The sequence below is a fragment of the Neolamprologus brichardi genome, chromosome 15, assembly GCF_056152115.1.
Source record: "Neolamprologus brichardi isolate AB-2024 chromosome 15, ASM5615211v1, whole genome shotgun sequence".
NCBI lineage: Eukaryota > Metazoa > Chordata > Actinopteri > Cichliformes > Cichlidae > Neolamprologus > Neolamprologus brichardi.
The window spans coordinates 29,632,802-29,660,318 of NC_142118.1; the positions used below are offsets into that span (position 1 = coordinate 29,632,802).

A 27,517-nucleotide genomic window follows, 5' to 3' on the forward strand; every position below is an offset into this window, starting at 1 on the left:
TTTGTTAGGTAATGTCACAAATTGAATGAACTGAAGCGTCACCTAAGAAAACAGCACAGAATGAAGATGTTCACTAAAACATTCATAAACAAAGAATGCAAGTTATATCATCTTTACTATGTCAGGGGGGATTTATTTATGTCAGCACCTGGGCCATAAAACCCAATAGTCTGGAATGTGAGAGGATGAAAGCAGCCGTTTGTTATTCATTGTTTTACAAGATGAGCTAATCTTTTCGCTTGTTATGTTAATATTTATGGGGAAATGGTCTGTGAGTGCTGCAGAGGTAGTCGTTATTCTAGTATATCAATTTGAATTGTATGCGACAGTTACAGGGTGGTAATAATCCAGGTTTAAATCTCGTTAATAAACGTTGTGGGTGAGTCAGGCTTCTTGAAAGCCACTACATTTTATTGTGCTGCTGTCTATGTGATATAGTTTTTCAAAGGAAACCCTGGAAAGCCACTGTCTGCGGCTGGGATATTGGCTCCACGGCTTCTGATTTGCTGCTAAGTCTGAGGAGTAAACCATGCATCAATCATCAATCATGTCAGCAGCAGGTTTATGCTGTCACCAACAATCATTGTGTAATCAAAGCATTAACAGGGACAAATCACCAGCTATGAATGTGTGTTTTACAGCTAATACAGCTAATGCAGCTATACGACTTTAGGTTGATTCAAAATTAAAATAGGACAATTTGTTCATTGTGAACACATTGGCAACTTCAGAATGTTTGTAGCTTTTAACAATGGAAAGTGGTGAATACCTTGATTAATTATAATCAGACTTACTAGCAGTTATTTAAACAAATCTGGTTAAGGCGCAGTCACAAAATCTTTGGCACTTAAAATGCATATTCTCCTGAATATTTTGAGATAAAACACTAATAGTTTGAACTTCTGGTATTGCCACTTTTATTTGATTGCTGGAGAACACAAAACGAAGAAGAGACTTGAAACCCCCTCACAATCCCACAAAATAAACAACAAGCAAACAAACCCAAGAAAAACCCAGTGCTGTAATATATCCTGATCTATTTGGATTGATCAGGATTGGACTTGCCACTTCAGAGTCAACAATGCTAATGAAATGATGAAATAAAAGTGAAGTAGGTGTGCGCTGCTGCCGGTGTAGTAAGGAAAAAAGGAAGACATAGAAATCTGTCAAACGATCGTCTGCTGCTTGGATTCTCACTGACCTGACCTTCACTTCCTTTCATTATACCTGAATGACTTTTTCTAGATCTGAGTCTTATTATAATTGAGTGTCAGTGTTTGGATCTGGGGCTGGAGCTGGCCGTCCTCTATTAGCTATTTTTTCAGAGAACAATTAAAGTACATATCCAGCGAGTACAAATGCTTGACTGTCACTTTCCTTGGCACTCACTTGCTTTCTTGGCGTCCACCTCTGACAGGACCTCCCTCTGCACCACAGAACCTGGTCTACAACATCAACCAGACCACAGTTAGCCTGGAGTGGAGCCCACCGGCTGACACCGGCGGTCGCAACGACGTCACCTACAGGGTTATATGTCGCCGCTGCAGCTGGGAACCCGAGGAGTGTGTTCCGTGTGGGCTAAATGTGGGATACTCTCCCGCGCAGTCAGGATTAGTGGACACTTACGTGACCGCTGTGGATCTGCTCGCTCACGCCAACTACACTTTTGAGGTGGAGGCTGTCAACGGGGTGTCTGACCTCAGCCGCACGCAGAGGCTGTTTGCTGCAGTTAGCATTGCTACTGGCCAAGCAGGTAAAGAATTTTATTATTTATTTTTAATAATGCTGTCTTACATTCAAACAACTTTGAACTGTGAATTTTAATTGGTTACAATTTTATGGAAATGCTGTGGAAAAAAATTTGTAGTGTTTCCTTTATTTAAAGATACACTCATCAAGCACCTAATGCTTAAATATTGTATCTTGTTTGTTTATAGTCTGTTGACACACACAATAACAAGTTACGCAGGGGACATGGGAGAAAAAGAAATTAAGACGGACTTTTGCGAGATCTCGGGATCTCGCAAAACTTTTGCGAGATCTCGCAAAACAAACTCGGGATCTCGCAAAACTTTTGCGAGATCTCGCAAACATTTTAGCCGCATTCTTCGGACGCTGGCTCGAAGCCGACCGGGAGGTCGAGGCACGATGTTCCGGGAAAGCGGTGTTCCTCCCGGCTGTAGTAGGTCTCGACCTCCCGATAGCTCGAAGCTAACGGGAAGCTAATGATTCCCCATTAACATTAATGGGCCCAGTCTGATATAATCCATAATATTTTCCAGTATGCATATTACCAAGATTAATTTAATGTGTATATCAGCACTACAGTGGCAAACGCTATTAGCTTAGCAAGGATGCTGTCTCCCAGCGGTACCTAAAGAGCTAGTCGTGTCTTTGCAGCTCATTCTCAAGGGAATCAGCCGTAATTAAAATGCTGTGTTTTGTAGTGACAAACTCTTAAGCCTTTTTTATTCATTATTTTTATGGATCCACTCAACAAGATTCCTCTTTCATGCTCGAGCATCCGTGAAACACAGTTGGCCCAAAAGACTGTAGTAATAAAAAATAAGACTGCAAAGACAGTGTTGATGCTTTAGCTGCCAATATAACGTCTTTCTCTGGATAACTACACCTGCTGCTTTTAAATCACCATCATTTTAGTCGTTAGGAATGCTGCATATTGATCACTTCTCTCTTTGTAAATGCCTGCCTGCTGTTGTCTGCTATCAAAAGCAGAATATTTTCTCGTATACAAGCTCTAGTGACAGAGGTGATCAGCTGAACGCATGTGCCCAGGTTTGTCAAAGAGACCTAAGCTAGAATGTGCCAGGGTGTTGAATGGCCAAGGACACGAGGACACCAGGAGGAGGATAATCACATGCTCCTTTGGACTTGCCCGTAATTATACGTGGCATGTTGACAACACACAATTACTCAGTTAACCTGGTGGAATATTAGGCCATTAGCTATTGTGAAAAAGAGCAGTGTTCTTTGCCAAGATGTTGTCATGTTCATGATTTTGAGTAAGTAGCAGCATTTAACATGCCATAACTCTATAAATACAGCATTTGGGCTATATGAATCGACTTTTGTTGGTTAATTCCTTGATGTTTCAATATTTAATGCTTTTTTTGCCTTTGTTTTGTGGCTTGGGTTTGGAAAAGTCTCTGAAATTTTATTTCAGCCATGACGCAATACTAAAAGTCTTCTTTGAAACCCAGACTAATCAAATTCATTCAGGGTTAGCAGTTCTTCATGGCAAGACGACCCTCTCCATCTGTTCAATGGTAGGACAGCAGGACAGAATAATACCTTTAATATGAAGGCTGGAATTACAGAAGACTGCGCTGAAAAGAATAAATTAAGTGTGCAGAGAAAAAATTCAGCACTGGTTTAATATGATTTTTTTTTTCATTCACAGCATAACTGAGTGATGTATTTAATAAGAAGTCAGTATTTGTCCAACATTTATCTAACCCCAGATAACTTTTTTTCAACAAGTGTGCCAGAGTGATAGAATGACTGAGACTGAAATTTGTTTGTGTCACGTGACTTCATTTTACCATTGAAACCCAACTATTTAACTCTTGTCTGGCCATTTTGTGAAGATTGGGGTAAGAAAATAGTATTTATTCTCTTAATCAGTATTAATTAAGGACATGAGTAAAGTTCACGTAGAAATTAGATCCTCTATGAGATTTATTGTCTCTGTGATGTTTAATGGAAGCTCTATTTTTGCTTGGTTTAATAGAAAGAGGGTCAAAACTTGCATTAGTTGAAGCCCGTCCTGTCAGCACTTGCTTTAACTGGGAGGCCTTATATAGATCTGATCGTTCTCATTTACACTCTTCAGCAGATGTTAGCTCCTTTTTGCCAGACTCGCAGTTCCACTGCTCTCTGGACTATTGGAGAATGCTTAAGATGTCAGAACTTCTTAAAATAACTGGCAAGCAGACATGGCCACTTATTAGAGAATCACTGCGATATTAGAGTCATTAGAGTCTGAATCATCATTCAGAGTCGACTAAACTTTAGAGAAGGACCATATCAGTGAAAGAACCTTGAAAAGGAAACGGCCCTCTCTCCATCCCTCCCATTGCCTTCTGCTAAATGATAATCAGCAAGCACATAGACTCGTAGCTAGGGACTGGGGAAATGAACGAGTCTGTGAATACAGATGGTGATCCATCTGATGAGGAATTCACACCTCCCGTAATTATACCAAAGGAAGTGTCTGGAGCAAGGCTGGAGCTACATAAGATTCTGAGTGCTTATTGTTCCCAGAAACCTAATTGCCTCTCAGATCTGTCTTAAATGAGTTTAAGTAGAGGCTGTAAGTTAGTAAGCTTGATTTCTTCAGCTCCGTCTTTGCAGTTTCAATAGAAATTCTTCAAGTTGAGGATTTTTGCTATCGTTGCTGCCTGCTTTATGCTGAAAGTTAAGAGTGTGATTCAATCAGCACTCCATTGTGAGCTGACTGTGCTGCACAGCAAACCTCAGAGGCCCGCAGAGGTCCTTCGTGCCTTAGCTTTCCTCGAGCACACTTGTAAACAAGGCCTTTTGTTCTACCAGCCACTTGTAAGTTGGCCCTGTTCATAGAATTACCATTAATATTTATTCAAGCGAGGTGTTCGCATGTCTGAGCTAGAAAAATCCACAGTAGAGAGGGGCACAGAAATAGGATCGAAAATTGGTTATGGGAACGGCTGCAGGACCTGCGTTTGTGTGTACATGATGTGTACACCTGTTCAGCACAAGACCAGTGTAATGGGGTTTAGGTGCAATCAGTTGCTTGTATAAACACTATGGAGTGGAAGGAAGAGCCCGTGGAAATTGATTCTAATGTCGAATGCTTGCCAGCAGCACAAAGCCTGTTACCCTCTTACAGAAGCTGTTACAATAGTGCTCTAAACTATTCACAGGTTTATTCATAGCAGGGAACAGGGAATGCTACTTACTGTTGTAATCTTGACTGCCGTGATTTTACCTAGAAATCCTTTAATGCCATCTAATAAGAGACATTTCAAATATCTGGTGCAGATACAGACAAACATAATGATTAAGACATGTTATTTTGATGCTTGATAACATTTTATTTAGACATAAGTATTTGGTATTAATGCAGATTTAGAAGGGTTTTGTTTTTAGCGTACCTCCTTAACAACAGAATGTCTTTACTTTGAAGTAAACTGCACGGAAAGCAAAGTAACAGTTTACCTTTTCTATATACGGGGCCCAATGCTTACAGAAACCAGGTCCCAGCAGTATTAATGCATTCGTTTAAATGAATCAACACCTTCAAGTCATTCTGTCAAAATCCCTGAAGCACAGGTTGAGGATGAGGAGTGGCTGCAATCTTTTACTCTAGCTTATCAGTCAGCCAAAGACCTGGACAGTTTTTAAAGCCTGACTGTTAAGGCCTTTACAGAAAATTGAAAATATTTTTTTTCGGACTCCCCTGCTCTTAATGCAGCCATTTACACCAACTTCGTAATTTTACTGGACAGTAGAATTAACAGATATAACCAATCAGATTACTGCATTTGGCAACAAGTGCGCTTGTAATTCAAAAAATGTGCGCCAGTATTGTATACAGAATGAGATGGAAGTAGTAAAATAATCCTATTTTACTTCAGACACAGCTTTATGCTGCTCCAGGTCAGTCAGCTCGGATGCAGTCCCTTCAAGGTAAACCGCTAAAGTCACATCATTATACAGCAGTGTTTTGTTCTACAGCTCAGTACAAAGGTTAGCTTATTAGGGGGGCTAATAATATTTTTTCGGAAAAAATTCTGCTATTGTGTGTATGCCTTCTGAAAAATGTGTGTTTCAAAAAGCTATGTTTAAAAAAAAACACTTAATATTTCATATGGGGATTCATAATTTTGTCCTCATCTTTAGATGGGAAAAGCAAGCACAGGCTTGTAAATAATAGCACTTAAATTTTATTAGGGTTAACTTTAACTTTGTATTTACCTGAATAAACCAAAGTCCTGCTTTGTAGTACACACCTCTGGAAGCAACTGCTAAGAATTAGCATTTTATAAAAGATATTAAAATTCAGTTTAAATCAAATTAAACTCTATGCTTGAAATCTTATGTTGCATACAACTTTAACTGTAAGAGTTCAACAAAACGAGGCATCCCTTGGGATCCCGATTGCTCTTTCTGCCAACTGTCCAGATAAAGATAAAGAACACCACTCAGAATGCTTTACATGCTTGACTCATTGTTTTTATTTGTTTTAACTGTGCTTATTTTTCTGTTTTGTAATCAATAATAATAATAATAATTATTATTATTATTGCTGCTGTTGTTGCTTGAATGCCTTAAAGGAGCTTTGAGATTAACTTTGAATCCCTAGAATATTATGATCATCATTGCAAGACATCGGATGAGACTGACTCTTAACTTTTACAACAATCACACTTTTCTCATTACATGAGAAGCTGGGTTATCTTCTGTTTATTTTTAGCCATTCTTCGGTTCATTTGTTGTGCAACACTGTGTGAATGTAGGATGATGTTATAGTCCCCCTCATGTACAAACCTACTTAAACATTCAGAGAGAACAACAGGCTATTCCCTTTAGTACAGTCTCTCAGCACAAAAGGAAAAAGAAGAAGAATTGCAAAGAGGCACATAAGAATGTAAGCAGAGCATTTTACTTTGATCTGAAAAGGCTTTGTGCCTTTGCACTGCGTGAGAAGCAAATATTCCCATTTAGTTTGGCCGTTTTCGTTAAAGTCTGATTCACTGTCCTCCAGCAGTTTAGAAAGGACGATAGCGTTGTTTTATACATGGTTTGATAATTGTTTACAGCTACGAGGGATGCTTCATGTGCAAGGAATCGATACTCAATGGTAACCTATATGTCCATTTTATGTGCATTCAGTCATCACTAAAAGGATATTGTTCAGCGCATTTGTGAAAGTAACACTCGGGGAACAATAAGAGCATTGATTTATCCCTTTTTGTGTTCTAATCTGCCGTGGTGGCCTTAAACAGAAGGATTGATTGATTCTGAGGAGTCCCCACTGACCAGTGCCAGCCAGTGTAATTTTCTAGTTAAGCGGATCCCCCTTTGTAGCATTTGTCCCCGGTTTTACGTTACCTGGGAACCCATTCTTTTTAAACACGGCCCCTGCCCCCGCCCCTCAGCATCCAACATGCTTGCAGTAATTTGATGAGAGCCAGGCAAAGCACTAAGATTCAACAGCTGCAATAAAACTGCGGTGGTCTCAATGCAGCAGCTCAGAGCACTTAACCTGTAGCTTTTCTGTAAATGCCTCCTGATTTGTCTGTCACCCAATCCGTCAGCAATGAATAATTTTCATGGAAGGTGCACTTTAATTACTTTCCCATTTTAAATGGCATTATCGTGGCCTATCTAGGTAATTAATCTCACCGAGTATCCTGTTTCAGCCTTTTATTGCTGGCAGACGAGCTCCCTAAATCCCCCCCGAATCTGCTGTGCTTGAATGAGCCCTCCCTCACAGAAGCTGGCGTCGCCTCTTTCCCCTTCACTTGGTCCCTATCGGAAGCGTTGGACAGTTCTTTCTTTCGGAGCAGGCGGCCTGTCAGAGCAACTGGCTGTTTCGCCACCTTGGAAAGGACACAAACAGACACATCCATGCAAGGCTGCCGGAAAAAACTGGCCACAGTCACAACGGATTTAGTGAGCCGATTCAATTTTATGTTGGTATTCAGGATCTGTCAACAAATTGCGTGAAAACTCCCAACAATGAATATACCCTTTTAACAAGTCTCCTAAATCTTCCTTCTGTGTGTGACAGAATTTCACTTTTGTCTAAAACTAATAAAATCAAATCATGGGAACATCTTTCTACATTACCTCGAATGCACGAATTGCACTCGATATGGACTATGTCTCACGCAACTTTAAGTATCCACTTAATCACCAAATATAGATTTTTGCGCAGCCAAAAGTAGTTCCTTGAATGTTTTTCTTCTATCGGTGGTACATTTAAAGCAATTGGTGGACTCATGAAATGTAATGCATTGAGAGCAAGGCAAAAACAAGGAATCAGCTGAATATATAGAAATCTCTCTATAAAAGCTGGCTCAAGGGTCTCAGATTATTGGAGGTAAGGCCTGACATGCAGTTAGTGGTTGTCTTTTAATGCTTTTTAGTCAAAATTTTACTCCGAGTTAGAAAAAGTCTTCCCAGTTAAAGTGGATGTTTTGGTTTGACAGCATCATTAGAGGAAAGGTCACAGAGAGTCTGAAATAGAGAGGCTTTATTCCTTGGGGAACATTAGTGAATTTTAGAGAAACGCTGAATTTTGGGGAGTGACTAGAACTTAAATATAATGCGCACAGCCTTAGGTGTCCGCTTCTATTCCTGGCTAATGTCCTATCATTCTCTACATTCTCTGTTATAATAACATTTCAAAGAAAAACATACTGAAATTTCCTTTCTTTGAAATGTTATTACTTTCTATCGATTTTGTTTCCATACATGCTCTGTCTGCTTTTCTGTCTACTTTTGAATGCGGCATTATTAATTTGGTACATTTGCAGGGAGAGAGATGACTTCATCCTGAAAATTCTGATGTTTTAGGTTTAGCTGGAGTGCTGATTCACATTCATTTTCATCCTATAGGGTCCTTTCCCCTGGAGCAGACACAGAAACACCTTAAATTATTCAGGGCTATGCAAGGCACCAGAAAGAGATTGAGGCAATGTTTTTGTGTTTATTTTTTGGCAGTCTATCTGCGTTTACCCTCCACGACTTTCAGTTAGACCCTCACCTTTCTGGAATCACTTCTTTTCTTCTCACAGATGGCGGCTGCTCTCATTTATCCGCTGAAACATTTGACAGGTCTTTCTTGGCCACTAAACAACTTTCTGTACACTCGCACTTACCAATATTTAGGGAGCATTACGTTTTTGCTTCTGTAGTCTATGATATCTTAAACTCTTGTGCATACAAAGATTTATCTGGCTGCATAAAGCAGGAAGTTTGGACGTGGAAGAATGTTTGACTAGACTCGGCTACACATTTATATTCCGGCGACGGGCTGGCCAAATGACAGGCCCCAAAGTTAAAGGTTGTGAATCCAAGTCGCAGAATATTCTCTTGAAGTGCCTTTAACGGTTAATCTGCTCTCTTGCTGTGGATAATTGAGGCAAAGTATTCAAAGTGTCAGCAAGGCTCAGATTGTTATGGTCGCTGTGTCAGTAGCTCTGTCTTTATGTCAAGCAAATCTAATCTTCTCATGGGAAAAGAAAGATTCTTTGGCTTTGTTTTTGCATTTGAGATGCGACGTTTTTGGTATTTTAATTGCAAACAATCAGTTGATAAAGGAAGTTGATAATATGACCTTATTTGTGGGAAAACTATCTGTTTATATATATTTATTCCAGGGAAGAGGCAGATTTGGCATATGACATGGAAGCTATGATTTCTTGTTGAATTCAGTGTTTGCCGGGCATTTTTATCAAATGAAAGTACATGGAACATGGGAGTGATAGCAGCCATACTGAGAGATTGTACAGACCAGTCGTACCATCACTAGCCTTAGAAAACTCTGAATTTATGGAGGACTATGTTACTGTTAAGGCTGTGAGGATGACAATATCCAGTTCACCTTTTTTGGGGATGCATAAGAAAACTGATTTTTAATATAATGCTTAATTAAAGTGTAAAGTAAGTAATTCATTTAAACAAGCTTAAAGAAGCCTTATTTAGCATCAATAAGAGCAACAGAAATATGTTTCAGCCTGAATTTTCCAGATTAAGTCACCTCGGCCCTGTCTGTGCCACCTCCACCTCCGTGGTGACAGATCACGAGCAGAGTATTCTCTCTGTGAAATTACAGACCTGAGGGGCAGCTGATGAGAAATGTCACTGTCGACAAAAATGGAACTCTAATATATTCCATCACAGGTTTGTTGGACACTTATTAATGTCTCTCAGTGAGTGCTACTAATTAAGGCAGTCAGTCTGGTGCAGCAGATGAGGCGTGGGACAAATAACAGTGTGACCTGAGAACAAAAGAGCTGTGATGAGACTATACATATTTAGCAGAGCTATGAAGCACCCAGAGCACAGTGTTCAGGCTGACAAAAAAAGCCTTTTCCTGTGGTGGAGCAACACACCTGATATTCATAATCTGTCTTAAAACGTCGGTCTTTGATAGATGTTTTCATTTTTTACGACCATTATTGTTTTTCCTCTCTTATTAAAGAGTTGCATTGCTACCACGTGTTACTGTTATTTCCTTTATTGTGATGAGATTTAGCTGCTTTAATGTGGTTTCAAATCTGAGATGCTGACACATCGGAATTAAAGAAAAGAGATGGGAAATTCATGGAAATTCACTTTTAGACAATGCTGGCTGCGGTTGCAGCGCTGGCCGGTTGCTGTGTGCATTATTTTTTATAGAAAGTTACAGATACTGCAAGTTCTAACATTACAGTTCTAACAATGTTTTAAATTAATTCTGATAACATATTAAACATTTGAGCAAAGCCTAATTCTGGAAGACGTGCTGATTCACTGCTTTCCTTCTCTTTGATTTTATAGTGAAGCATATCTTCAGTGTTTACCCCACGGCCACATGCAGCAATCAATTTGTAGCTCACTCTAGGCTGAATCAACCTATGATTGAGGCTTTATAGACTAAACAGTTCATCAAGTAATCAGGAAAGAATTTGATTGGTTACTGGCAATGGTGCAGCCAACCAGTTTTAAAAATGTGAACTGGAGTTTCTATATTTAAAGCGTCTGTGTTTTTGAGTGCTGATCAGCCAGTGAAGGCAGCCTGCTTTGACTCTGGAATGCAGCTGCCCTCTGTTTAGTGCCCGTGGGTTGCCGTAATGCCTCGGTAACTTCCCAACTTTCCCTCTTTGTCTTTCTTTATCTACTCGCTTGCTTGCACTCTGTCTGTTCTCTCATATGCATTCTTGCTGAAGTGCACAAACCTATCACACACACCCAGTCAGCGTGCACCTGTGACTCCTCGAGCCTCTCTTTATATGGAACACATGCTCAGGAATGTCACAGCCCTGGCTGCAAATGGCTTCGGCACTTTGCGATAGAGCCATTTGAGTGTTTCATTTCCTGCCGAAGGAGTTAAAAGGACTTCCAAGGGTAATAAAAGCCAAGTGGGATTGCATGCCGTAGGTGCCCATAGCAGAGAATTCTCCTTACTGGACAAACACACAGCAGGAATCTTTCATCAACAACTAAACTTTGATCATAATGTTGGGGGGAGGGGGGGGGGGGGGGGGTTGTGTGTGGTTTTCTTTTGATTTTTTGAGTGTTTACAACCTTTTATCTCATTCTTTTGATCCTGAAGAGTGATATATTTATTACCAAGATGTGTTGCTGAACAAAGCATGTAGTTTGTAGTTTGTCTGGCTTACTTTGAACGGAGTTATTTATCACCTGTAGGCATCACAGCTGTGGCAGAGAAACAAGAACCTTTGTAAATGTCAGTGTTTTGGGTTCCATAACAATAATAGAGAATCCACTTGAGCATATTTTTACATTTATTTTCAAAGTATGGCGTTACAGTAATGATCCAGCTATAGAGCATTCGGAAACATTTTGGAATATGTTAAAAATAAATGTTATGTGAAGAGCTGAAGAATAATATGTCACTGAAACAATGAAAGAGACAATGGGATAGGAATAAATAGTGGAGCACTCGTTTGGGTCTGTAAGTAGGAATGAATAAACATAACCTTTGTAGAATCAGTTGATATTATTTTGAGATGCTGGGCATTTATATTTGTGTTGACTCCCTTCAACATGTTTGTTTTTCCTTCTTTCATAAAGTCTATGAAATAGTTTGCGGTCGCAGTGCTGGCAGAGATTGGCATTGTGTAACACAGTCGTGCCTTGTGGTTGCAGGGTGGGTGTGTGAGGATTTTTTTGGGGGGTCTGTGAGCATTGCTCACTGGTGCTTTGTGAGATAAAAAAGAATGGTGGGAGACTGACAGCTCGGCTTTTTTCCGTCTTTCATTGTCTCATCAGCATACTGTCTCCTGCAGTGAGGAAAACTAATTATGTCTTCAACCCCTGCTTCACCCCCCTCCCCTTTTATTCAGATCATCACACTTGGAAATCATAATGAGTTTGTGTCAGACCACTTTGCCTTTTAGAAAGGAAGAGGGGGAAAATTCCGAAAAGTCCATTTGCCTTCGCTCAAACAAGCTGCCGGCAATTACAGGCAACCTTTCAACCCTCCGAAGCTGTCGTCTCGAATTCTTTCAGACCCCAACCAAAAAAGTTGTGGACCCGCACACCTGCTAGCTTCCTTGTCTGCGCTCGTACGCCTTTAAACCAGAGCTGTACCAAAACCTTTCTGTTATCAAAGCAGAGGAAGTGTGTGACAGCCATCTGGTAGGCTGCTTTTAATTATTTATATAAAACAACAGGAAAAAAGATTATGGCAGCTGAGGATTTGAAAGGACGCTTGGGCTTCACATCTGGGCTATGGGAAGTAAGCGAGGGCAAGAGGGATGTTGTGTCCAAGAGCTTCCCAGTGCCTTTGACTCAGATGATTTCCTACTTCCTTGGACAGCTGAGACAAAGACTTTGTGAGAAGTCTTTGGCTCTGCCTGAGACAGAAGTCATAGTGCTGGGAGAAAATAATTGCTCATTCAACCTTGTGATTTCAGAGATTGAAACAGATCAGTCACCTTCAGAGAAAAGGCACACGGGCAGGTGTTTAGGCAGAATATTTGCTTATAATACATTTGGACATTTTCCCAGGGCTACATCTTTGCCATTTGTATACTTATCTTTAACCTGCTTTTTTACTTTTACCTCATTTAATGTATTCCTATCTTCCCACCACACTTAATTTGGTGTGTAATTTAATGATCTATTAAGGCTATAATGAGTGTAGATGTTTCTGCTGTTCTTGGATTTCTTCCCATAAAATTGAACGACGAGTCTAGAAACCCCCCTCGCACCTTTTGTTGATCATAATTTGGTTTTTAGGGTTTATGTTTGAGATTACTGAAGCATTTTCTTGTGTAATTGTATGGTTGGTTATTTATTTTTAAGGATAAGAAAAATAGAGCACTAAATAAAAAGGGACGAGGGCAGCCAGGCCTGTTTTTAACCATGTTAAACCTTCAGAAGTATATTTATCTTTTAATGAAGATTTATTTAGGGGTGGAACGGTGTAAGCATTCGTCAGTGCAAGACATTCAGTGTGGCAGACTTTTTCTTGGTTCACTACATCCTCTGAAGCAAATAATTACTGTCAAGTGAGCCCAATACACTCTAATTAGGCCAATTTCTTAGCACTTGTAGAACACAGTAGAGCTGCAGTTATTAGTTAATGAACAGATTAGTCAATCGACAGAAAATAATTAGGCAATAAATTGAAAAATGGATTCATTGTCGTCAAGTCCTTTTGTCTAAATCTGCAAAATGCAATCATCTGCTTTTTTTCTTTTGATTTCATAGTAAACTGAATGTATTTGGCTTTTTTGTTGTACAGAAGAGCAAAATAAAGAAAATCACTGATAAATGTATGTTAGAAAGCCATGTGTTTTAATAATGCAACACTCGTTTTTTTTTCTTGTCTTTTTTTTTGCTAATTAACTGAAGTTTTTGGTGAAACAACAACTGTCTGTGAAAAATGAAGTGTTGCCCATTCTGTTAGCACGCTCTCCACAAACCATAAATGCTGAATATCATCACGAAACTTATTCTGTAACATTTCCTTTTTATTGTTTTATCTTTTTTAAGTTACATTTACACCCCAACATCCACTTGTTTAGGGGTTTTGAAGATGCATTGGGTTGAAATACACCCTTTCAACAATGCACACATGCCTCGACAGCCCGCCTGGCAGAAAGCTTTCTTTATGTTGCATTTACACTCTCAGGAAGTGAGAAGCCACGTTCTATTTCTTGTCATCGAGTAGTAAAGACAGAGAAGAGCTCTTCTTCTGTGACAACTGTGTGCTGAAGTGTATTCTCAGAAGAAAGATTACATCTAAATGAAAGTTCGAAGAGCCTGTATCCTCAGAGACTGAGCTAATTAAATTTGTAAATTCCTCCCAAATCATCTCCCTATCACGCTGGTAACTCGATGCTGCCAAAAAGCGTGTCACAATGTGTTAAGACCAGTATACTGGCAGAAGATATTTAGATGAGAGATGAAATTAACGGCCTGCAGAGACCCCTGTTTTTTCAGCAGGTTTGGCTTTTATAAAACGACTCCTTAAGAAGAGAGATACTCGCTTATTAATGTCACGGCATTATTTGATTTAGTCTGCTTTGCAAAATTAAATTACATCGAGCTTGTGAGATCCTCTGATTTAATGCATTGAGCTGATGTATTTCAGCTGTATGGGGTTGTTAATCTGACATATTACAGATAACATCCTCTGCTTTCTAGCTGAAATGAAATCGCTGTTGATAACATGAGATGAATTTAGTCTGGAAGCTCTGAAAGTGTACAGCATCTGACAGCCAATGTAGACAAGTGCAAGCACCCCACGTACCGAGCGAGTACATGCATGGTGTGCTGCTGTAGGGGAAGACTTATTCCCAACACTGCTAACACAGTTTTTTTTTTTTGGCCACCTTAAGCTAGCTAAAGGTGGCTCGCTTTTAATTGTATGAACGCGATGGCATCTATTTTGGAATAACTCATTAACTCTCCAATTAACTGTGGACAGCGTGGGTGGAGGATCTCTAAGTAAACATGCCGGATGTCTGAGACAAAGAGGCAAAAGCCTTTGCAGTCTCTCATTGTCCCAGGAGTAATTGGGTTGGGGGTCTGAGAGAAGCTCGGCACCCTGAAAAGCAAACTCTTACCAGACCCTCCCACTAAGTCTTAAGCCTCGTCTCCCTGGCCTCCCTATCACACAGAAATCACCAATTACAGTAATGGCAAATCCAGCAGCCCATACACAAAAGCTGACAATGATGTGACACCTTGCTGGCCTTAATCAACATGTCAGGCTTCATCTCTCAATTTGCAGGGCCTCTGCCACTTGCGTTGCTATGTGACTTTAAGCTGCTTTGGCCCAATTTCACATGGACCTATTATCTTCTCTGGACTTTGTTAAGAGAGAAACTGCCCTAAAGACAGTATATGGCTGTGTGTATTCACAGCTATTAAGTCTGATTGTGTAAGTGTCATGTTAAAAACTTTTTTTTCTTTTGACACTTTTGTTCCTAAGTTTGCTGCCAAGTATTATTATTATTATTATTATTATTATTATTTTTATTATTATTATTATTGGGCTTAATGTTAAATACTTTGGGGAAAGTATTTTAAGGTATATTAAGGATTAGGGTAGTTTAGGGTGAGTGAGGTTTAGTGTTATGTAATTCATAACATTTTAGGGTGAAAATATAGTTTAAATAAAACTTTTATACATGCATACAATAAGCAACTGAACTGACATCAAAAAAGTATTTACAGTTTTTCCATAAAAAGGTTTTTGGTTTCTCTCTAAATCATACAGGCTTGGCAGCTGATGGGTTTTAAGTGATAATGGACTTGAATGGACCAAAAACAGAGGATTGGGTCTAATTTAAATGACTTATCATTTATTAAGATGTGCAGTACGTGTCACATGTCAGACATTGTCTCAGTTAAACTGTCCAAAATTGTTAAACATATTATTTCAGTTGGTCAAAGAAAGAATGGAGGCTTATGAATTTGACCAGGAAATGATAGATTCATTTTGTACAGATTCCATTCTGAGCACCGATAGCCCATCTAAATTTACAGCAAGATTCACTCAGCCCTCTCATAACTTTATTAATGCAGGCTGAGGCAGATTGGCATCTCTGCAGTTCGCTAAAACACTAAACCTCCTTCCATCACATCGGCTGGCTGATGTACGACTTATAGTACAAGGCCACGGGATAAAACGGCATACTGTATGAGCTGTGGCGTGTTGTCTGCATGTTTGCGCTCTACACTGCCGGTGGTCCTTCTCTAGCAGGGAATCTGCATCACAAACAGCAAGCATGCTGCACCCCCACTCCCACTCCCACCACCCCCACCGCCCCCTGCTGCTGCTTTCTGAGTTTGAATCCACACGTCTCCACTAAGCTACGGCACGGCTCAGCCGCCCCATATAGATATAAATGATCTCACCATTTATTCTTGAGTTTAATAGTGAAGGATTAAGGCAATTCAGGCAGATTACAAAGCTGGGCCAGCTTCTTTAATTGTCTCTGTGTGACTAATAGGAGTTGTATTAGGCCAGGCATTTTGAGAGACAACACAGTGCGTTCATGGAATTGACTGCTGATTATTTCCATGTGGAGGCTGAGATATTTATGTGACCGGAGCACGTTTTTTTTACTGCGGGGACAGATTAAGAAATACCTTTCTTTTTCTTTTGTGCATAGATCTGCTCTGACAGCATCTCTTTACCCTATACCTGTTTCTTTTCTCCCTTTCAACTAAAACAGAAATAAGATTACCAGCAAAAGAAAGAAAGCAGTTAGGGTGCAGACTGAGCTCTTTTTTTTCTTTGTGTCTGGCCAATCTTCAAACCTTAATCAGTGCGCCGACTTCAAGGAGGTACAGTGCTTTCCACGCAGACTTCTCCACCCAGTAGGGAGAGCAATTTGTCTGTTCTCAGTTTTTATGTGCCCATTCCCTGCTTCTATCATCTTAAGCAGCTGAGCTTACCACAAAGCCACAGAACAGCCAAATTGAGAAAACATTATACAGCTAATAGAGCTGTTGGAAAAACTACCTCGCTGGATTGCTTAATGCCATGAGGTGCCACCTTGAGTGCACTGGGAGCATTATGTTGCTTAGCTCATCGTAGTGTTTTGAAGTCCTTTTCAATATCACTGTTATTTTCTCCCCAGCTTCACTGATGATCTCTGACATCCCATTAGAGTGTCTGTTATTTGTATTACCCTCACTGAGAAATTGTGGTGGAAATTGTGAATTAAATTTCTGTAACCATCCAAAGAAGAAGAGAGCCATTATCAAGTCCAATATACAGTTGGCAGCAAACAGGGAGACTTTGCTTGAAGGAGAAAGTACAACTATGAGATTGTTTCCCAAGATACATTTTCAAGGCTAATTATCTTGCAATAATGACATCATTAAAATGATGGGAAGCCAGGGCTCAGGCTGTTGAAGAATGGAGCTTTGCTCGCACAATACTTACTCATACTTCCATGCACAAGAGTTTCAGTCTGCTGAAACCATATCATTAAACAGATAATGACTGAAAAAAAAAAACAGATTTCTAAATTTTGACATTAGAAAATATTCACCACTTTTTGGTTTTTTGGACATGGCTCAGACTAGTAGTTCCCTTCACTTCCCAGACTTTTTGACAGCTCACTGAGAGCTTGTGAGAACTTTTTTGTTGTCAGCTGCAGGTTTTGTGCACAGGTGGAAAGAAAGAGTCAAGACAACGTAAGAGTCACGACCGCGACTGAAAAGTGACTGAAAGATTCTTGTATTCTTTTGTGGCTGGGGAGACTGGCATCCACTGCCTACTCCACTGCGGAATAGTGAAACAGTTATTTGTTAATGTGCATACTAGACCACTGTATTCTGTTTGAATAAGAAAATAAGCCATGGAACTACCGGAACACAAATTTTCCTAGAGACAAGCCACTTGAAGTGTCCTGAAAAGAAATCAATGGGGAAATGGAATTTGTTCTTCTAATATGTCCCCCCTTAACCCCAGATTCACTGACCATAGACTGTATTAGAGTTGGACATGACTTCTTTATATATATATATATATATATATATATATATATATATATATATATATATATATATATATATATATATATATATATATATATATATATATATATATATATATATATAGATAGATATGAGCTCATTAATGCGTTAGCGCTGTGCAGCCCCTTGCACAGGCAATCCACGTTAACTCACTAACGGAGATTTGCAGTGTTAATGAGGTTATGGTATTAACGTCATTTTAACAAGATTAACGCTGACAGCACTAGTACATACTCAAGTACAGATAGCTGAAAATTCCACTTAGGTACAGTAACAAACTATTTGGACTTTGATACTTCCCACTTCTGTTCACCGTCGTTATCAGACATATATCTTTGGACGACAGGAATGCATTTTCGTTGGCGAAGTCTTTGTGAGCTTGATCGTTATGTTGGCACACTGTACAGGATTACTTTTATGGATGTCTGAATTGATGGTGGACAAATCATATAAATAAGCTTTGTGTGGTTCAGACTACATTAAGTAAACTTCACACTGAGGGATGCAAGGCAGTGATTTAGGGAGCGCTTGATTTACTTTTGCTTTTCATTCCACTGGCGAAGCACACGTTTTCAGTATTGGTTGATCGTGTTCGTTTAGTATGAGAAGCCAAAATCATGATTGCGATTAAAATTTGATCAGTTGTGCTGCTCTAATAAGCGTGAAGTCTCCTCGGTTTCCCCTCCCACCCCAAGGTCATGATGTTGATCTGTCACAGTTTGTGGGACTAGAGCAAGCGTGATATGCAGCTACTTAATGCGAGCTTGTTAGTGTTGTGAAACATTGCTCATATGTAGTAGCAATAATCCTATGGGATTAAAAAAGCTTTTTAAATTTTATTCTTGGCAAAGAACACAAATAAAACACATCTTTAAAACACACTTGACTGGTTATACATGCATGGGTTAGGGTCTTTCTCAGTTTTTACAAAGGTGCATGGTCTCATCAAAAGGACTACAGAATCACAAAATTTGCCTGTAAGGATTTTGATATAGTATGGTTTGCAATTTATCAAAATAGCTGGGGCCCCTTTGCATAAGCAGTCTCTCCTGCACATAAGGCTGATGTAGATGGGACAAAGGACAGTGTCCATGCCTTTGAAAGGCAAAGACAGAGAAGCTGGGCCCAGTTCAGCTGAGCAACCTGAGAGCTGGCTTTGTTTCCACAAGCAGCCGATCACTCAGCGCAGTTTTGGTTGAAAGCTGTTCAAATGTTCAGGGTAGAGGGCAGTCTGGGAATATTCAGCTCTTCTTAGACTTTGCAACCTTTTAGTAGCACAAACGGCTTTAACATGACACTTGATAATAAATCATAGTTATAAATTTGATTAAAACAAACTTTTAAATTGCTTTAAAAGCATGAAAACACACCCACATATAGTGTCTGTCTCTGTTCTTAGAAGTCATCAATCATAATGAATTAGCCGTTTCCATAAGCTAACATAAAATGTAAAAGAAAAGTTGCTCAGGAGGTCAGCCATTGAAAAGATCAGCTCGTTCTGTGCGCTGTTGCACATGAGCAATTGGTTCAGAAATTACTCTTTCTGGACAAATATACTTGGCTTGCATTTTTGTTGAGCACAAAGTGACACGCCCAGCTGTAAGCATTCGTGCGCCGCCGTCTGGTTCCTTTAACATCCTGTCATTTGGTTTTTGTCTGAGCATAAAGAAGACATCAAGTGAGCTCATAGCAGACAGTTGAGTGATAGAACAGCTCATCCCGATGACAGACACAAAAAGCCAGTCCCTAAAACTGTAGTCAACTGCTAAGTAGGCCTTTGTGCAATCTTATTTTTTTCTTTCTCCCACATGCTGTCTGGCTGGAGGCCTGTGTAGAGTGTCTGGCCCGGGGGTTACTCATCATGAGCGTAGCTGCCAGCATCAGGCCGTCCCCTTGATTACAGGGCTGCTGCTGACTCGGTTGGGTGTTCCAGTCTTATCCCTTTATCACCAGGTGCATTTATGCAGGCTTTGCACCACTCGGTTTCCTTTAGATGCACTTGCTTGACTGAAACTGCGTGTGCAGGCAAATGAGTTCTGCATTTTCCATGTAAGGTTGTTGCCAGCATCCAGTGTCTGGTTGCTCACACAGAATTAGATGGTGCCACACAGACACGGCAGATGTAGACTGGATTACCTTAACATTAAAAAAATTCACATTAAATACACATACTGGCATATTAAATGTGGCATCTATGCAGTAATGACTTCAGACACAAGGTAGTTCTAAAATAGAGAAGTCAGTGACACGGGCATCAGGAGTCACTGCATCGTTAGAAATGTCAGTTTCTACTAATTTGTTATCATTTAGGATCTACTTTTTTTTTTTACCCTTAAGGCTTTTCAATAATTCTGCTCCACATTGACTGGCTAATTCAAATATATTCCATATCCTTGTGAGCACAGTGTGTGGAATGTATGGAATACATACTTTGGAGGGTTGCATATATAGATCAGCATGTATATGTATATTCACTAGCTGGGCTCACATCCTCGTTTTAGGTTTGACAGATAAAGGCGAATGCCTTAAGCATGAATTGAGCTGCGGTTTCGGGAAGGCCTCGGATTGGCGCCGGGTCCTGGGCCTGGCAGATCCCCATGTACTAATGAAAAGGGAAGAAGTGTAAGAATTGCAAAAAGGGAGGGAGGGTGGGGCCCCAAAACTAGAAGGAACAGCTTGTAGACCTGGGGGTCATATATACATAAGAACCGGAAATTCAGATAATCTCCAACATATTGATCATATATGTATACATCAGTATCTATCAAATAATCTAAGCCCTATTTTCACCTTCACATGAAAAAAGAACTGAGAAATAAGCTGCAGAGCTCCGCAGCTTTTACATAGTTTGTGTTGTTTTAAGAACCTAAAGATCTGTTTTTGTGTTTTTCCAATCTGTACTGAAATATTCAACCATTTACTATTATTATTACTACTACTATTATTATTTTCTCTCCTTGCAATACAAACCTTAGCTTATCAGCAAGACCTGACAACAGCAGCGATCGTCGTGCTTCACTTCGCTCCATCATTGGCGACTTGGCAGTTGCTGTACTTTGATACCCTTCAACACTTTCTTTAACAAAACATCTATGGGGAGTCCGGCTTGGCTTTGCATTACCGTTTCTCCTCGTATTGCTTCGCCTCTCTCTCTCTGCTTTGTGGATTGGGTGAGCAATGGCAGTTTCATCTTTTTCAAAGCTGGAACCAGTGGTTAGATTTTTGGGAGGGGTGCGCTTAGTCACATTTGGGACAGTGTGGGATGAGCAGCTGATCCCAGATGAGGACTTGGTGCCTGTCGTGCTCCTGCCTTTTAAATTAAGAGCAAAAAGCCTGAAAATGTAAACTAAAAGCATCAATATTTCATGTTTACTGAACAACACTTAATAATTTAGAAAGATACGTCTCAAAGCTAGATATGTCATAGTTACTTGGTTGACAACAAAAAACATTCAATTAAATGGAAATGTGCAGATATATAATATATGGTATCATTGAGATATTCAAAGAAAATATGAGACATTTGTATAAGCTTGATTGCAGAGCTTGAGCTGAGGGGTTGGTGGAGTTAAAGAATTTAGGATTTGCCTATTATTTGTCCTGATCCCCTTTGAATGACATGCATTAGCACTCATGTAGATTTGTTCCACTTGCTGTGTGGCACATTGTTTCTTGCAAAATGAAATATCCAAACAGAAGTCCAGTGCTGAAATACCCAGACATAAAATATGCATCTGTCACTTCATCTCGTGGAGTGCTGAACTTAAGGTTCTTGGTAACCCAACGAAAGCACCAGGGGAGCACACATACACCCTACATCGCTGTCCTTAACAGGGGGAGCACGATCATTTTCACTTCTATTGCGCTGCATGCTAATTTAACTGTGTGGTGTCTTGAGGAACTGCAGACCTGGACTAGCTCCACTGGCAATCAGCAGTGTGTAGGGTGAGAGAGACGCCATATAAAAATTACAGAGGTGGCTGGAGGGGCCTTGGATGTGATTTCCCTCGGATGGTGCCTGTCCAAGACTGTGATTAAAGAGCACATGAGCACTGATTAATATGATCATTTTCCTAATGACAAATGTATTTCTATAATAGATGGATGTTTATGGTGCCAGCCCTGAGCAATCATATGTCCCCCCCCCCCCCATTTTGCAAAACAGCAGCTGTGGGTCTAATTTGAAATTTTAATATTTATCATTCTGGATGCCAAACATTTGGTTTATTTGCAGATGATAAGGAAATGAAAGCAGCGTTAGGAGCAGCTGCCTCTGTGTGAAACCACTGATAAGTGTGACTATAGGGGTTGCAACCTCAAAATAATAGCACAGCCTCGGGATTCTGACCCGGTGAGTGCCATCAGTCCACAGCACCATTTTTTTTTTGTAATTTATCTCACTTATCAATTCCTGTGGAGCTCAGATGTCCAATCAGGCTTTCAGATTGGAGCGCAGGGCCCTCAGGCTGTGCTTTGACATTTAAGCAAGGCAAAGAGGTGGAAGGCCGTTTGGCTGCTTAGCAGCTCCAGTAAGCATCCAGATTCAACACGCTGTCTTTTTTCCCTCAGCAGCCTTTGTTTCATTAAGATAAATGATAAAAATACTGCGTATGCTAACGTGGATCTCTGTTTAGCCTGGTCATGTATTTGAAAAGACATGCCTTCCAGCCGCTTGTAGCAGAAAGGTCAGCGAGGCAGCGGAAAAGCAAAGCCAAGCTTGTACATTATAACGAGTACCAGTGCTTTCATTTCTCATCTGGCCTGTGCCTGTTTGTTTTACCGTATATTCTCACTGACAGTCCATGTACTGGGCTGGAGTTAGATAGCATCATTATAACACAGCTTACCAGCGAAAAGGGATTTGGACAAGCGTGGCATATTTTCATGACTTCATCAGGCTGTCTGGGCAATGAATTCTGCTGATCTCAGGAAATTCAACAATTAAGAATGAGAATATCAGGCTCTACATCACGCAGCCAGGCAGTTCCTGGGGATTTGTACTGATTAAGTGGTTTCAGATGGAAACAAAACTCTGAGCGTTTCCTTCTGTTTTTGACCGTGTCGTGTCTTTCCAGCATCCTCCGAGAAACAAGCCTGCGTCTCTTGAGTGTTCGTTTGCATCCTAACACTCCTCGCCACCTCACGTTACGTCACATTACATCCAGCACACACATGCGAGCCTGCTGTGTAATGTCACGATAATTGCAATTGCCAAAATAAGTCAACAAACATTCGTATTTGGCAGCCGGGGACAGTTATTACAAACGACCGGTCCCTGTGATTCTCATGTGAGCGGCTAAGGATTTGAAATCAAGCAGCACAGTTTTATGCCTGTGGTAAATACATGGTTTTGGCACAATCAAGCTGCAGTACACATTTTGTTTATGTTCCATGTCAGTGTTCTCTGAGTCACACTGCCGTTTTTCTTTCTTTCCAGCTAATCGTTATGGCTTTCTAAACATGACCTGATTTCTGTGAGGCAGAGGAGGAAATTACTGTTCACACCTGGCATTATTAAAACAAGTCTTGATTTGATTGCCTGCGATCATATCTGCTTCACTGCTTATATTTTATATGGGAACTTATGGGGGAAAAGAAAGGAAATGCACACTTATATTTGTAGAGAGGATTGCTTTGGCTTTGCTAAATCTGGTGATATGTGTCCCTGAGAATTTGGCCTCAGCCTTTGAATCTGAATTAGTCCAGTGAGATTACAGCTATGAGGCATGAGAGGAGAGGTTTCTGACTCACTGGTTTGTTTTTCACTTTGAACTTTATTTTCCGCCACTGCCACTCGAAGTACCGTTTGAAGTTTTCTTGACCCTCATGTAAACACCAGAAACAAGCTGAGGCTACTTCCAGTTTGACAATCAAAACCTGTCATCTTTACAAGAGTTTGAAGTTCTGTTTATAGTTAGCTGTTTAATAGCTATATATATATATATATATATATATATATATATATATATATATATATACAGTGGGGCAAAAAAGTATTTAGTCAGCCACCGATTGTGCAAGTTCCCCCACTTAAAATGATGACAGAGGTCAGTAATTTGCACCAGAGGTACACTTCAACTGTGAGAGACAGAATGTGAAAAAAAAATCCATGAATTCACATGGTAGGATTTGTAAAGAATTTATTCGTAAATCAGGGTGGAAAATAAGTATTTGGTCAATAACAAAAATACAACTCAATACTTTGTAACATAACCTTTGTTGGCAATAACAGAGGTCAAACGTTTACTATAGGTCTTTACCAGGTTTGCACACACAGTAGCTGGTATTTTGGCCCATTCCTCCATGCAGATCTTCTCAAGAGCAGTGATGTTTTGGGGCTGTCGCCGAGCAACACGGACTTTCAACTCCCGCCACAGATTTTCTATGGGGTTGAGGTCTGGAGACTGGCTAGGCCACTCCAGGACTTTCAAATGCTTCTTACGGAGCCACTCCTTTGTTGCCCGGGCGGTGTGTTTTGGATCATTGTCATGTTGGAAGACCCAGCCTTGTTTCATCTTCAAAGTTCTCACTGATGGAAGGAGGTTTTGGCTCAAAATCTCACGATACTTGGCCCCATTCATTCTGTCCTTAACACGGATCAGTCGTCCTGTCCCCTTGGCAGAAAAACAGCCCCATAGCATGATGTTTCCACCCCCATGCTTCACAGTAGGTATGGTGTTCTTGGGATGCAACTCAGTATTCTTCTTCCTCCAAACACGACGAGTTGAGTTTATACCAAAAAGTTCTACTTTGGTTTCATCTGACCACATGACATTCTCCCAATCCTCTGCTGTATCATCCATGTGCTCTCTGGCAAACTTCAGACGGGCCTGGACATGCACTGGCTTCAGCAGCGGAACACGTCTGGCACTGCGGGATTTGATTCCCTGCCGTTGTAGTGTGTTACTGATGGTGACCTTTGTTACTTTGGTCCCAGCTCTCTGCAGGTCATTCACCAGGTCCCCCCGTGTGGTTCTGGGATCTTTGCTCACCGTTCTCATGATCATTTTGACCCCACGGGATGAGATCTTGCGTGGAGCCCCAGATCGAGGGAGATTATCAGTGGTCTTGTATGTCTTCCATTTTCTGATGATTGCTCCCACAGTTGATTATTTCACACCAAGCTGCTTGCCTATTGTAGATTCACTCTTCCCAGTCTGGTGCAGGTCTACAATTCTTTTCCTGGTGTCCTTCGAAAGCTCTTTGGTCTTGGCCATGGCGGAGTTTGGAGTCTGACTGGTTGAGGCTGTGGACAGGTGTCTTTTATACAGATGATGAGGTCAAACAGGTGCCATTCATACAGGTGGGGGACAGAAAAGCTTCTTACAGAAGACGTTACAGTCTGTGAGAGCCAGGGATTTTCCTTGTTTGAGGTGACCAAATACTTATTTTCCACCCTGATTTACGAATAAATTCTTTACAAATCCTACCATGTGAATTCATGGATTTTTTTTTCACATTCTGTCTCTCACAGTTGAAGTGTACCTCTGGTGCAAATTACTGACCTCTGTCATCATTTTAAGTGGGGGAACTTGCACAATCGGTGGCTGACTAAATACTTTTTTGCCCCACTGTATATATATATATATATATATATATATATATATATATATATATATATATATATATATATATATATATATATATATATATATATATATATACATACATACATACATACATACATACATACATACATACATACACACATATATATATTAGGGGTGCAACGATACACAAAATTCACGGTTCGGTTCGGTTCGATACTTTGGTGTCACGGTTCGATATGATTTCGATACAAAAAAAATGTTCATGCCTTTTTAATTTGTCATTTATTAATTTTTCATGGCACATTCTGCACCACATCTCTATGCGTTCATCATTTGTTTGAAGCCAGCTCACCTCCTGCAACCACTTTTCCGAGAATACGCCCTTCTTTTGTGGTTCGGACTCCTTCTGACATTTCTTTGGAGGTGGAGGAACATCACAGTAATTGCTTAAAGGAGCTTGCTTCTTCGACATCTTTAAGAGTTCTTAACAAATGTCTGTCCTCCTCCTGAAGATCTTATGTACGCAAACACGCGTTGCAACTTCTTATCTTGTGCGCGTTTTTTATTTTGACAGCGAATGCGCACCTGCGGACCACTTATGTGCAGCCCTGGTTATTTAGCTCGTCATATTGCTGCCACAGAAATTCTTTTATCCATGAAACCATTAAAGCTGCACTTTCTTTTTGCCTTATAGTCTGATTTGTCATAACTTTTCCGTTTTGTGGTAAGCTTTTCTTTGGCTGTCACTTCTTCACCCTGACCTGTCTTATTTGGCTGAGCAGAACTAAAATATATATCCTGCTGCTTTTACACACGCACTCACATAACCCTCAGCTGCGCGATCAACCTCTCACATGTTTAAGCTTGCTGCGGGAGATTTCACTTGTCATGTTTGCATAGTAAGCTAACGATTGATAAGACGATGTCAGAGGAATTGGTGCGCAAATTATCATCACTCACCAATCAGTGCTGTCGCTCTCTATACACAGTTTAGGCGATTGCAAAGTGAAAGCAAAAAACAAGCGCAAATTCAAATGCGATTTCAATATGTCACATATTGACAGTGGCTCACCGATGCCAATGACACAATTACCCAGCTACATTTCCGAAAGAATGCAAAAGCATTGACATATATTTTTCCTTCCTACGATAGGCCGACGGGCAGGGCTGAGATAGATTTTGGTAGCCCGACTGGAAAAATCGCTAGCCCCGGGACGTCGGGCTAGCGATTTTGCGAGCCCTGTATCTGATTGAGGAATCACTCATCTTTGGAAAAGAGAATTTATTACAGAGAAATGGCTCTTTCCAAAATAAAAGCTATACTATACGCTTCTTCTGGGCTATATTCTCAGCAACATATTAAACATATCAGGTCCCCATAAGGAAAATCATGTGCTAACGGCTGTCTAAATGACTCGGGTAAAGATTGTAGCATGCGTGCTTGTTGTTTTTGTCTGCTTCCACTTGTCTTTGCACTAGGATGATGTCGGCGTAAATGTGCAGTCATATTCGTTGTGTTCCCACTAGTGCTGTCAGCGTAAATCTTGTTGAAATGACGTTAACGCCACAACACGGCAAATCTGCGTTAACGAGCTACCGCGGCTCGCCCCGTGCGTGGGGCTGGACGGCCAACACGTTAACGAGCTAACTGCGCTAACGCACTAGTTCCCACCCATGTAATTGAGCATTGCTGGCACATCCAACATACTGTTTTACTTTAGTCCATGACGCGCTTACCTTCAGGGTCATACGTTACACGCCAGATCTGAATGAGAGTGGGGGAGGTTCAATTTGCCATGTTGCAAGGAGAGCTAAACTTCTGTCTCGCTAGCTTGCCCTGCGCTCAGTGAAGCTGCGTTCGACTACTCCGCCTAGGCTGCACTGTCGAGCGCAGATCCACTGAGCGCTCAACACAGACAGTATCGTCAGAAGGAAAGTTGATAAAATAAATTAAACATTTTGTATTGTTCGATACATATGCGTACCGAACCGAAAGCACTGTATCGAACGGTTCAATATCGATACGAGTATCGTTGCACCCCTAATATACATATATATATATATATATATATATATATATATATATATATATATATATATATATATATACACACACACACACATATATATGTATATATATATGTGTGTGTGTGTGTGTCTGTGTGTGTGTGTGTGCGTGTATTGTGAATAGTGCAGACTGCATTATGTATTGACTTTTACCACCA

The 27,517-nt window shown here is 40.4% G+C and overlaps 1 protein-coding gene across 2 annotated transcripts in view; it reads left to right on the top strand.

Moving 5' to 3' along the window:
- epha7 (eph receptor A7) overlaps window positions 1-27,517 on the top strand; it is an 80,112-nt gene that overhangs the window by 25,309 nt on the left and 27,286 nt on the right. For both annotated transcript variants that reach the window (XM_087852645.1, XM_006796249.3), the window contains exon 5: window positions 1,418-1,753. In XM_087852645.1, the coding sequence (XP_087708771.1) occupies window positions 1,418-1,753 (336 nt within the window). The remainder of the gene's footprint in view (window positions 1-1,417; window positions 1,754-27,517) is intronic.